This window comes from Podarcis pityusensis (genome assembly GCF_964106645.2).
Source record: "Podarcis pityusensis genome assembly, chromosome: Z".
Lineage (NCBI taxonomy): Eukaryota > Metazoa > Chordata > Lepidosauria > Squamata > Lacertidae > Podarcis > Podarcis pityusensis.
Window position 1 is genome coordinate 22,015,320 of NC_138044.1, and position 13,066 is coordinate 22,028,385.

The window sequence follows — 13,066 nt, forward strand, 5'->3', positions numbered from 1 at the left end:
AAAGTAAAAAGTTAGACTTAATGGTCAGGGGTCCCTTTAACATGCTTTCTGCGGAGCTGATTGGTGAGAAGGGTGGGGCTAAATGCCCACAATGGGAAAAGATCAGACTTTTCTTGAACATCAAAGCAGATTTCCAGAGGGGTGTGGTCGATTATTTTAATATTGAGAATAGAAGAAAAGGTTGCACTCAGTATTACTGAACTGGTTGCCTGGAAGAAATCAGAACAGGAAGCCGCATTATAGTAGTTTGAACGAAATGCAAAACTTTTATCTGATGGATTCATTTCACTACAGGCATCAGTTAAACCTTATTCAGTAAACATCTGAAAAAGCTGCATTTGCTTATAGAACTTCCTACAGCCTTCGTAGGGAAGCTTCCTGGGTGGAGAGTCCAAATCAGACAATATACCTGTAATACTACAAACATTTCAAATGAAGTCCCCATTCCCCAGTGCCAGATTACAAAATAGGCAGAATAGGCACCAGCCTATGGACCCCATCCCTTTTAAGGGCCCAGTGACATCGGATCAAAGTAATGCTGATTTGATCTTGAAAGAAAATTACAAAAACTTATTAGGAGATAATTTGCGATTCCCCCTCCCCAAGATTTTGAATGCCTAGGGTCCTCCACAGGGTATAATCCAGCACTGCCATTTCCCCCCTCCCTTGAGCAAATGAGTAAAAGGGGTAAAACACTGATTTATAAGATTTCTTTTTTGGAAGTCGCCCAGAGTAGCTGGGGAAGCCAGCTGGGTGAGATATAAATAAATTATTATTATTATTATTATTATTATTACTACTACTACTATTTTGTCCATTATTAGGGGCATATATATATATATCAAATATAGCTGATACAAAAGCACGACCCCTGAGATCGTTAAGTGTTTTGAGTACTTGAAAATTTAAATCTGAACTCAGAATTATAAACATAAAGCCCCCCCCCAACTTTGCTCTTCCTGATGCAATGTACTGAGTGTCAAACCACTTATGTTTTAATAAAGATATTTGTTGATTTACTTTGTGTACTTTACGCTGGAAGAAAATATGGGGTTGCTTTTCTGTCACATATTTGCAATAGCCTGATGCTCTTATCATATCCCCCTCACCTTTCACATTAAGAGTAATAAATTTTAATACTACCATTGCTCTAATAAGAAATTTAGTTAGGCCTGGCATTAGTAACCCATGGTTGAAAATAATAATAATTAAAGGAATATAGAAAAAGAAGTGAAAGAGAAAAGAAATGAAATCTGGATTCCAGAAAAAGGAATTCACAGGGCAATGTAACTACTCATGCAGTAAGATTGCTGTTTTAGCAACCTCATTTTCAAGCCTCTCCCCTGTCACATCAGAGTGGAAAGGGAAGATGAAAACTACAAACATTGTTACAGGTGTAACCAATAGCAAGGTGTTCTTAAACATTGCTTAGTCGTAACATTTATAATTCAAGTAACATGTCAACCAAAAAAAGGGGAACCAAGTGAAAACTGAATATATCACATACAAAAAAGAAAACAGCTTAACTACATGTTAGAAGCATTAGGCTAGACTTGTCTTCACACAAAAAGTAGCAGGCATGTGATTCAGCAAAAGCAAGTTGGAGTGAGATTGAAGAGACTGATCTGTCTTTCATACTTCTGGCTGATTAATGTATTTACAATTGTTGTACAGTGGTACCTCGGGTTACAGATGCTTCAGGTTACATACTCCATTAACCCAGAAATAGTACCTCGGGTTAAGAACTTTACCTCAGGATGAGAACAGAAATCGCACAACAGCAGCAGGAGGCCCCATTACCTAAAGTGGTACCTCAGGTTAAGAATAGTTTCAGGTTAAGAACGGACCTCCTGAACGAATTAAGTTCTTAACCCGAGGTACCACTGTATAAGACAATGTCTTTTGCTTTCTTGCTTTCTTTATTTAAAGGCAAAAATTGGGGGTTGTCTTAAACATTAGGGCAGGTGAGTGATTGGTGGCAGCGACCTCCCCTCTAAGAAGCTCAACAATTTTGAGCAACCTCTGCAAAAAAAAGCTGAACAACTCAAGAAATATTTATTTCTTAATTTGGGGTTCAAAAAAAGAGGGTTGTCTTACACACGGAAAAATATGGTACTGTGGTAGGGTTTGCAGTTTCTGTGATGGCAGCCAGGTGTTCCCTAATATCTGTGATCTGCCCCTCCGTTGGAACCAAATTCATTATGGAGAGCAATGTTGTTTTCTATCTCTTCCTCATTAGTAAGTTTTAGGGAAGCTACCATGTTGTTTTCAGTTTGGTCTTGTAAAGGGTTCCTGCTAGATTTATCTCTTTTTCTTGTCCAGAAAAAAGGAAGATAAGTTGCTGGATTTCTTTGCAATTCTGCTTCAAGGACATTACCCAAAGTCAGTCAGGCATATCTTATCTTTCCTCTGAAATTGCGTTCCGGGGGGTGGGGGAGAGATGCAGGTGTTTCTGCAGAGTGCAAGGCTGTTTTCCAACTTCGTAGGCCATGTCGCCTGCTTCTGTGGCTTCTAAAGTTCCTCACTGTGGCTTCTAAAGTTCCAAAGCTTTGTTGTAGTTTATGTTGCATATTGTATGAAGCTTCTTGACTATATAATACTCTCTTGCATTAGTGCTGTCAAATTTCCAGCTCTGAGGATTTTCTCCTGATCTCTGTAGGCTTCTAAGGGCCCACCCCAAACATGAGTGGGTTCCCCCCCCCGCAAGTGTTTGGTGAGTTGTTGCAGGGTGGAGACCCTTCCAGAGGCATCATTGTTAACAGAACCTTTTCCTCCTGCCTGGTCCACAGCAGACCATCCAGGTGTCCTGAATTAGAGAAGCTGTCCCGGTTTCTGATTTGATCCTAATCCTTAAAGGTACAGGGACCCCCGACCATTAGGTCCAGTCATGACCGACTCTGGAGTTAAGGCGCTCATCTCATTTTATTGGCCGAGGGAGCTGGCGTACAGCTTCCGGGTCATGTATGTCCCTATTCTCATTGGAAAAATGTTGGAGGGTATGTGATCCCTGAGCCGGCCTTTGCATGAAGTAGAGTGGAAGAATCTGCTGTGGATGCTGGATCTGGACCGCCTGGGAGGGGTGGCAGATCTGCCCGCTGCAGCTTGTGTCATCGCTGCCTCCTCCATCCATCTGCTCTTCTCCACTGTGCAAGCCCTTTGCTCCCCACCTGACAGCCACCTCTCTTATTGCTATGTCTTCAGAGCCTCCAGGTGTCCCTATTTTCCAGGGACAGCCCCAGATTTACAGAGGCCGTCCAGGTTTCTGATTTGATCCGGGAATGTCCTGCTTTTCCTTGGGATGTCCCTATTTTCATGAGAGAAACGTTGGAGGATATGGAGGTTTGTGACCCCCAAGCCAAGCAGATAAGCAACCTTTAAAAGACATCTGAAGGCAGCGCTGCATAGGGACGTGTTTTAATGTTTTACAGTGGTACCTCTGGATGCAAACTAGATCTGTTCCAGAGGCCCGTTCGCAACATGAAAAGAGCACAACCCGCAGCGGCGCATCTGCGCACGCCCGGGTCGCGATTTGCTGCTTCTGCGCATGCGCGTGACGTCATTTTGTGCTTCTGCACATGCACAAGTGGCGAAACCTGGAAGTAACCCTTTCCGGTACTTCCAGGTCGCCACGGGACGTAACCTGAAAGAATGTAACATGAAGCGGACGTAACATGAGATATGACTGTATTATGTTTTTATATATGTTGCAAGCTACCCAGATTGGCTGGGGTGTAAATAATAAAACAAGAAAGAAAAACAAGAAAGAAAAGTGGGCAGCATCTAAGAAACTGGTGTGGCTGCAGAAGGAGTCATGCCAGACCAATCTGATTTCTTTTGTTGATGGAATTACAAACGTGGTGGATCAGGGAAATGCTGTGAACATAGTGTATCTTGACTTCAGTAAGGCTTTTGACAAAGTCCCCCATGATATTCTCACGAGGAAGCTGGTAAAATGTGGGTTGAACGAGGCAACTGTAAGGTGGATTTGTAGCTGGTTGACTGACTGAACCCAAAGAGTACTCATTGATGGTTCCTCATCATTCTGGAAAATGAACCCGTTGTTGTTCAATGTCTTTATAAATGACTTTGATGAAGGAATTGAGGAGATGCTCATCAAATTTGCAGATGATGTCAAACTGGGAGGGGTAGCTAATTCAGCAGAGGCAGAATCAGAATTCAAAATGACCTTAACAGACTGGAGAACTAGGTACAAGCGAACAAAATGAATTTCAGTAGGGACAAATGCAAGGTTCTGCACTTAGGCAGGAAGAACCAGATGCATAAATAGAGGATGGGGGACACCTGGCTTACTAGCAGTACATGTGAAAAGGATCTAGGGGTTTTCGTGGATCACAAGCTTAACATGAGTCTACAGTGTGATGCAGCAGCAAAAAAAACTAATGCTATTGTAGGCTGCCTCAACAGAAGTATAGTGTTCAGATCAAGGGAAGTAATATGTTGGAAGGTAGGTGTCTCCCTATCTCAGGGGAGAGGCAGTTGGGTGCACAAACCCCTCAGCCTCCCCACCCCCACTGTGTGCCTGTGGCAACCATAGAAAAACACACTGATTCCCCCTTTTTTCCTAGGTTGAGTATAGTTTGGTGCACGAAAGTTAAAAAGAAGAAAAGAGAAGAAAAGTCACCTTTTCACTATTGAAATGTCCTTCCTTTTATATTCAGGATTTTTGTACTTGTGTTCTTATATAGAAAGACTCTTCTATACTGTGCATGTCTTGGGAGAAGGTTTATTGTTATTAGGATAAACGATGAAACAGGACTATAAAACTAGAAGCTGCGCGGTTTTTTATTTCTTCCCCAGCCCTTCCTGGAGATGCCACTGGGAAGTGAACTTGGGGCCTTCTGCATGCCAAGCATGCACAACTGATCTACAGGCCTTCTCCTAAACTTGGAAGGTTTGCTGTACTGTGCACTTTAAAGTAGCCATGATGAATCTAAACAGCACAGTACTAGGGCAAGCTTGTGTTTCATCTGCAGATGTTCCTTGGAACTTAGTACGCATATTTCTAGTTTTTGATAAGGCTGCTGGAGACCTTGGCTTCTTGATTAGAGGGGCAGTAAACGCTGCCATTCCATCTAAACAAATGAGTGAGCTCATTTTGTTTTGAAAAACAAGTTCAAAGCTGACTGGATGTATGTCAAAGCCCAGGAAATTGTAGATACGGTAGGACTGAAGTTTACTCCTCTGCTTTGCCTGGAAGGACACATGCCTCAGTCACGTCACTGATGTAGGTGGTTCTTTTGGGGGTGTGATTTTCTGGAGGTGTGGTTGGTTGGTTTCTTCCTTCCTTGCTTGCTATATCTGCTTCACTTTGTCTGGTGTGCTGTGAGGCTTGGATCATTGCCTTGCGGTAAGTAAGAATGGGTTGTTGGTTTCCCCCCATTTTTGTTAGGGACTTTAATTCATTTCCCAACTAGATGGGCTTGGGGAGGTGGGGTGGGCAGATGGGAGTTATATTTACTTTAATTACTTTGATAGTGCTAGTCGTCTTTGACGGGACTTAACTGGCCAGGGGTCCTTTACCTCTACCTTTTACCTTGCCACTTATTGGTACAAATCCAAATCATATTCAATTTAATTATATATGTATTTCTAATCTTGTATAAATTTCTATAGGCTTAATTTTCTATTTTCTGTGTAAATCCTATATTGGTCATGATATCATTTCATTTTCCGTTTCCACTAAGTTTTGTATATTATTAAAAAGAGTGATTTGTGTCTGCGTTTTTTTTAAATGGTACAAGCTGTGGTGGTGCAAACTGTTTCACTGTGTTGCTATTGAGTAAAATCAAACCTTGATGGGGGGTTTTCATGGTGCAAGCTGTAATGGTGCAAACTGTTTCACTGTGTTGCTATTGAGTAAAATCAAACCTTGATGGGGGGTTTTCATGGTGCAAGCTGTAATGGTGCAAGCGGTTTCACTGTATTGCTGCTGAGCTGTTTCACTGTGTTGCTACTGAGCAAAATTGAACCTTGATGGGCAGTTGATGAATGTGGCTTTGGCCAAGATTTGGGGGGGGGGGGGCTTTCATTGTGCCTTCATTGAATCAGTGGAGAGTGGAGGCTGTAGCAGCCCCTCATTGCTTTGATAATGCTACTTATGAGTGCATGTGCAAATAACATTCAATTGCTAATAATTGTGTGTGTGTGTGTGTGTGTGTGTGTACAGTATCACTTTCTATATATTCTATATTGGTCATTATGTTTCTTATATCCATAGAGTGGTTTGTTTCTGGATGGTTTGTTTTTTTTAAAAAAAATTGGTGCAAGCTGTGATGGTGGAAACTGTTTCACTGTGTTGCTATTGAGTAAAATCAAACCTTGCTGGCGGATTTTTTATGGTGCAAGCTGTAATGGTGCAAGTGGTTTCATTGTGTGGCTACTGAGCAAAATTGAACCTTGAGGGGCAGTTGATGAATGTGGCTTTGGCCAAGATTTGGGGGACCATCACTGTGCCTTCATTGAATCAGTGGAGAGTGGAGGCTTTAGCAGCCCCTCTCCAGAGATGCTGATGTGTTGGAAATGCTAGAGGCCATTTCACTGAACTGCCATCCAATAGTTTGAAACAGAGAAGGCTGCACATTTTTTCTGTTTGGGCTATTCTGCAGTGGTTTTGTGGTCTCCACAGGGGACAATTCTCGACACAATATTTCTGGCTCTGGGTCTCATTCTCACCTCTCCCCCATCTCTTCTAGCTTTAACCACCCGCAAAGCCTACTGTCTTGCGATTGCAGAGGTCATTCCTTTAAGGTCACCCCTTTAAGGATCTCTTCTACAAGTATGTGAAAGTGGTGCATGTGTCGTTGTAGTAGATCTGCCTAGGAAGGGAGGTTAGGTGAAGGTGCTGTTGGGGAGGTGTCTTGTTTTGTGGAGAGGTCAGGATGAGAGCAAGGAGCCTTATAAGAAGGTGGCTGATGCTCAGGCTTCTTTGTAAGAGCCATGCAATAGCAAATTAATGGCCCTTCTAGTCCAGCAGTGTGTTCCCCTAGTGGCCAACCAGATATTTAGGGCAAAGTCCACAACAGGAACCGTGATCCCCAACAACTGGTTCTATTGAAAAACATGCTGTCTCTTTTCCTGGGGGAAATATTTAGCTGCCAATGGCCTTATTTGCCACAAATTTCTCTTTCTGTCCCATATGGCAGCCATCCCCTTATCTAGTGGCAGGGAGTTCCATCCTTCAGCAATGCAATGCTGTGTGGAAAAGTCCTTTCTCTGGTCTGCTTGTAATCTTCCACTCACCAGTTTCACCGTATGACCCCATTGGACATGACAAGAAGCCCCTCTCTCTCCAGTCTCTCCACTCCACATGCCATTTTATACACCACTAGCCTTAAAGTGCAGAATAAAGCCACAACACATTAAAGAAAGAAAAGAGAGACAAGCAGGAGAGAGGGAAGGAGGTGGGGGCTTGGCCAAAGTGAAGTGGAGATGTGAGGGAATGGGGGGATGGAGACGGGGAGCAGAGAGGGTCATCTGAAGGGGTCTTCTGAAGAGGCCTAAGAGTGGTGGCAAGAGGTTTAGTAAGAAATTGATGCATGAGATGTAAATAGATGGGTGAACCTTCCTTCACATCCTTTTCTCCTCTTTCAGTTGCAGAAATGCTGGAAGAGGCAATTGAAACCGCTCTCCAGGTTAGTATCTGTGGGAGCAGGTACAAGACCCCCCTCAGCACAGTCCCCCCCCCTTGCCTCCCCCCACCCACTAGCCCAGGAAAATGCCGGTTTTGATGTTTGTCTCCTGGGATCCAGGAGCAATCCCTCCCCCCCCCATGGCTTTCACAGGTGTGAGGTTGAGAAAGTCCATTCCTGATTAAAAACCTGACTTTTTCCACTTTCAGGATCTGGCCAGGGATTATTTTTTCCTCTTTTGTGTGCACTTCACATGTGATCAAACCCGTAATGTGGCTCCTGATGCCGTGGTGTATCAGAAAGATCCTGTGACCAAGGTCATTTTGGTAAGTGAGGTTCAGGATGAGAAATCCAGTGGGGAGGTGGGCAGAAGGGATGGGGGTGGGGTTTGGGGAATGGTCTGTGAAAAGGAAGTTTCTGGGTCTGGCAAAGAAGAAGAATTTGCAGGCATTTGGGACAGGCATTCCAATTGCAATTGAAGTCAACCCCTGAGTCTGGGGCTGGAGCAGCCCCCCTGAATTCCATGGGGAACTAACTTTGCTCTTCTGCTCTTTGAACTCTTCTCAGGACATCATGGAGAGATGGTACATGTTTCCGGTCCCCTTCAAAGTATTGAAAAGGGGAATGAATGACGTCATCTGCCTCACGTATGTTGTTAGCATTGTTTGGGCAATTGGGAATTAGAAATGGCAAAGTGGGGTGTTTGTGAGCTGCTTGAGGAAAGGGCTGTCAGCAGCTGGCAATTTAGACTGAGAGGGAAGAATCAAAACACAGGGAAATAGCAGGGACTGAATAAATGGGCCAAGAGTGCCATCTTGAGCTTGACAACAAGCTGATAGGGTAGGCAGGATGGAGCAATGGAAGCTTCTGTCTCTAAAAAAGAAAAGAAAAATCATGGGTGGCTTTTATGCTGGATGTATCCCCTCCCTCAATCTCTCCCCTTCCTTAACGGAAGCTGGGACTTGATGGGTCAATAGGGAGCTGTCTGACATGGGATTAGTTTTTCAGTGGGTTGTGTAGCTTTTAAATGTACATGCTTGAGAGGTCCAAAATTAGAGGCTGTGGGGTTCCCAACAAGCCTGAAAATCATCCATAGGACTTTGGGAAATTCAATCTCATATTTTCTGCTTCATCGTGACAGCTTCGTGAGACCAGCATATGCGGTTGTTCGGAAAAGGGCCATCATCCGTGGGATGCTTCTTCCGATTGCTCACATTCCTGGACTGAGCAATCCTGACAGGGAGGTAAATTCTTTGTAGCTTTGATCATTACTCTTGACTTCTGTTGGTTCAATTTATCTCCTGAAAAGTTTGCACATAATTTCATTTCTTACTAATTTTTCAGCGAGACCATAAGCTTAGCTACACAGATAATGCTTTTGGTTTCACTGGGTTTTTTTAACGTCATCTCCATTCAGAAAGTGAATTTTGCCTCATTATTTGTCCATGAGTGAAAACTCTTAGTCTCATTTGAAGCTGGCATTTGTCTCTATTCTGCCAGTTTGCTTTAGTATCACCCTTATCCAAAGCTAAAAATCTGCTAACTATTCTCAACCCCCCCCCCCATGTTTTTCCACATCATCTCCTCCCATGAATCTATGAATCCACCTCTGTGAAAATGGTTTTCACCACCAGGCTCTCAAGCAGCTGTTTCATGCAATTGTGAGGCGCCTGCTGACTGAGGACCCAACCGCTCAGTGCCTAAGAACCCTCTTGGAAGTAAGTGTGTTGGTGGGACGAGGGTATTGTTTCATTTCAACAGAGCCTGCTGGCATAAATGCTTGATCAGGCAGCATCACAAACCCAGAACATGGGTGTCTCCTGACACGCTGGGGAAGGGCAGGCCACTCAGACAGGGGCCCACCCTTGTCAAGGCCCTTTCTTCAGTCTCCACCTGGGTGCAGCAGCCAGGGGGGGCCAAAGCAAATTTGGGGCTCAGTGACTTGGGAGATAGCCTTTTTGAGCTGTCAGGAACATTGAACAAAGGATCTCCCTCAGATAGTGGGGGAGAGTCCTCAGTGGAACTGGTAGCTTGCCTCTGTAGCTCAAACCAGCCCCCTGATACTAAGGTGCTTTTTCCTCCCACAGACGCTGGCCCATTTTTTCAATTCAGACGATGTGCTTGAAAGAGCGCTGGCTACAAGCAGTATCACCATCCTGCTGGCCAACGCTATGAAATACAATCATCTGACTGTAAGTATCTGTTTTATGGGCCAGAGAGGTTTCTCAAAGTGGCTTACAAAAGACTATCTCAGTGAAAGAGACATCCAAACCTGGTGTCGGGCAGAGAAGTAACATGGTCTCCCAGTGTGTCCAGGATTATTCAGGTGGTAGTTTTTTGTGCACTTCTTTGGTGCTGCCCTTTGGCCTCCACCTACTAGGCAGCAGAGCCCACAGAGGTGGGCTTCCTTGGAGGCAAGGAAGTGGGGTTTAGTAGATGCTTTGGGGTTTAAAAAGGACCTAATTCAGACTTTTCTTCATTCTACAGCCTGGGGTCATAATAAGGGTCCTCCCCGAGGAGCTCACTCCACTGTTCCTAAACATCAGCGAAGGCAAGTACTCCATTCTGCAAGCACAGAACAAACCCACAGGGCTCACTCTCCACCCCAAAGCCATCTTGGCAGCCTAACTGGGGTCTGAGGAGGGCTCACTTCTTTGCTGTAACACACCTGGTTGCTGTAACGCAGCTCAGGTTGAAATCCCAGCCCTGCCTCAAAGCCCCCAAGCAAGGTGGAGAGTGAACAGCTGTTCCCAGATGCCATGGGGATGCTGGCTCCAGGTGGTGGAGGCCGGTGACCCCCAATGGTCTGGCAATGGGGGTGGTGATGTTGGGGTGGGTAGCAGCCCCACTGGGCTTTGCCAGGGCATGGGAGGGGGCATTACCTGTCTAAGAATGCCCGGTGATAAGTCTGGGCCTGGTTGTAAGGAAGGCTCACTTTTCTTATCTTCTTTTCCATCCAGCGGACGTCCAGGCTGTGATTCAGGATGTGTTCCCACCACTGAATGAGGCGTACTGAATCCTCTTCCCAAACCAGATTGATGTGTGTGGTGAAGAAGGAATCATTGTCTGGTGTTATCTGAAGACATTTGCCATTATCTGAGGGTGTTTGTCATTATCTGAGGGTGTTTGTCATTATCTGAGGGTGTTTGTCATTATCTGAGGGTGTTTGTCATTATCTGAGGGCATTTGCCATTATCTGAGGGCACTTACTATTATCTATGGGCATTTGTTATGATCTGAGGGCATTTGCCATTATCTGAGGGTATTTCCCACTTTAAATAAAAATTGAATTTTGAGCAATTCTGAGCTTACATTTGTCTTTGTGATTTCTGTTCCATCACTTTACTTGCACCCCTGTGCTGTGGCTTAGAGGTTTCTTTCTGGGGTGGGGGGAGGAAAGAGACACTGATGGCAACTTCTGAGGGCGATTTAGATCAAGTAAAAGGTTTGGGAGGGAAGGGTCAAACCCCCCCGACCACCACTGAAGCTGCCTCCCTAGTTGCTGCTTTGACTTTTTATAAAAAAGAAAGCATGGAGTATCCTGATCTTCATCATGTGTACCAACTTGAATTGTCTTTCCTCTCCGTATGAGCAGCAGAACGCTGTTCCACAATGATGCCACCTGGACAGGAGTTGCGGGCTGAAGCAGAATGGTCAGGAGCCGCAGGAGGGCAGGTGGCAGAGCACATTGCGAAGCTTTGATGGGAAGAGTCTGCCCTTTTTAAAGTCAGCAGGTGCAGACTTCCTCATCAGTACTTCTCTGGACTTCGGGGGAAAAGATGCAGCCGTGAAAAGCTGCAGAACAGGCAGGAGTATAGCAGGTGAAGGGTTTTTCTTAAGAGGAGTGGTGAGAAAGGCCTGGCCTGTTATGTGGCTCTGAAGGTACAACAGCCCTGCCAAGGAAATGATGTATGGTAACATGAGAGAGGGAGGGAGAGATCCAAGGATGTGTTCTGTTGTTGCCTCTAGGATTTGCTCCGCAGAGAAGGATTCCTGGCTGCGTCAGTTTTACCTTTGTGGCACCAACTGAAGGCTTACATTTCCCAGGCTTTTAAGATGCCCTATGCAACTTTTCAATCTATGGGTGGCAGGCATTGCACACCAGCAATGGCCAGCTTATTTATTTTTTGTGAGGAAACTAAGAGGACTCATAACAACTCTAAGAACTCTGAACAAACTACACTTCTCAGGATCCTTGTCATTCTGGAAGGGTAATGGAGGGGTCTCCTCACAACTCTCAGCACCCTTAACTACATTTCCCAGCATTCTTTGGGGGAAGCCATGGCTTTTTAAAAGTGTTATTGCAGTGCTTTAATCAGGCATGGCCAAACCTGGCCCTCTAGCTGTTTGGGGACTACAATTCCCATCACCCCTGACCACTGGTCCTGCTATCTAGGGATGATAGGAGTTGTAGTCCCAAAACAGCTGGAGGGCCACGTTTGGCCATGCCTGCTTTGAATGCATGGTACAAATTTTGCTCAAGATCAGCAGAAAGGTACCCAGCACACAGCACACATGTTGGGGCCAGGCACCAGAGATCTGGAGCTGGGGGTCTCCAATAGCACCTTCCTCTCTTTTGCTACTGGGGAACCTGCTGGAGGTACTGGCCTGCATGCAACTTGGCTTTAACAGCGCTACTGTGACATACCCTCCAACATCCTGATGATGCCAATTGGGACAGGACCTGGACCCTCAACACACTTGCAATGCCTCCCCACCCCCTCTGGAGATACATCCACCTCCCCTTCTCACTGGACAGCTTCCCTTCTCTTCTTTGGGGCTCACCACTTTCCACATCCAACAACCCCACTGGTGGGCCCTGGCTTACCTTCGCTCTCCGCCATGACTGCTTCACCTCTCCTCCCCAACAGTAGTCACTTGCCTCCTCCACCCTCACCCTGTCCACAACACATACACTTGAGGGTCTTAGGGACTCTTCCGCCTTCCACCCAAAATTCTGAGTGGGGGGCCATGTGATGCGGAGGAGGCGGAAGAGGAGGGGTGGTGGAGCACCAAAAACTGTGCAGCTTTTTTTGGCAGGAGCCAACTGGCGGGAGCCCCAAGGCTGCTCATCAATATGGGCAGATTGATCTTGTCACCTTGGGGCAGTTTTATTCTTGTTCAAAGCAAACACTAACTTTCCCATTCATGAGCAGGGATTGGGGAGAACTTATATTTCATTCACATTTAAAGCCAGATCTATCAAATTCTCACCCTTGGAAACAATATGAGAACCAAAACACAACCATCCTTCAAAACTCACATTTATCCGAATTGCATGATGCAGTTTTACAGCCAAATAATGCTTCCAAAAATTCACATATTGAGGGGTAATGTGCACAAAATGGATATATTAGTGAAAATGACATACAAAGACACATTATATTAAAAAAACCTATTGCAGAACAGGCAAGTGA

The 13,066-nt window shown here is 45.1% G+C and overlaps 2 protein-coding genes across 2 annotated transcripts in view; one reads left to right on the forward strand and one right to left on the reverse strand.

Moving 5' to 3' along the window:
• The window catches only part of LOC308468045 (uncharacterized protein), a 53,686-nt gene extending 42,741 nt beyond the window's left edge, over positions 1–10,945 (forward strand). The window contains exons 2-10 of the mRNA XM_080989990.1: positions 6,714–6,796; positions 7,612–7,652; positions 7,859–7,975; positions 8,217–8,296; positions 8,791–8,893; positions 9,284–9,367; positions 9,737–9,841; positions 10,137–10,200; positions 10,610–10,945. Of these exons, the coding sequence (XP_080846116.1) occupies positions 7,620–7,652; positions 7,859–7,975; positions 8,217–8,296; positions 8,791–8,893; positions 9,284–9,367; positions 9,737–9,841; positions 10,137–10,200; positions 10,610–10,665 (642 nt within the window). The 5' untranslated portion in view covers positions 6,714–6,796; positions 7,612–7,619 and the 3' untranslated portion in view covers positions 10,666–10,945. The remainder of the gene's footprint in view (positions 1–6,713; positions 6,797–7,611; positions 7,653–7,858; positions 7,976–8,216; positions 8,297–8,790; positions 8,894–9,283; positions 9,368–9,736; positions 9,842–10,136; positions 10,201–10,609) is intronic.
• Positions 1–13,066, reverse strand: part of LOC308468029 (uncharacterized protein) — a 75,239-nt gene that overhangs the window by 27,545 nt on the left and 34,628 nt on the right. The gene's annotated exons all lie outside the window — the stretch shown is intronic.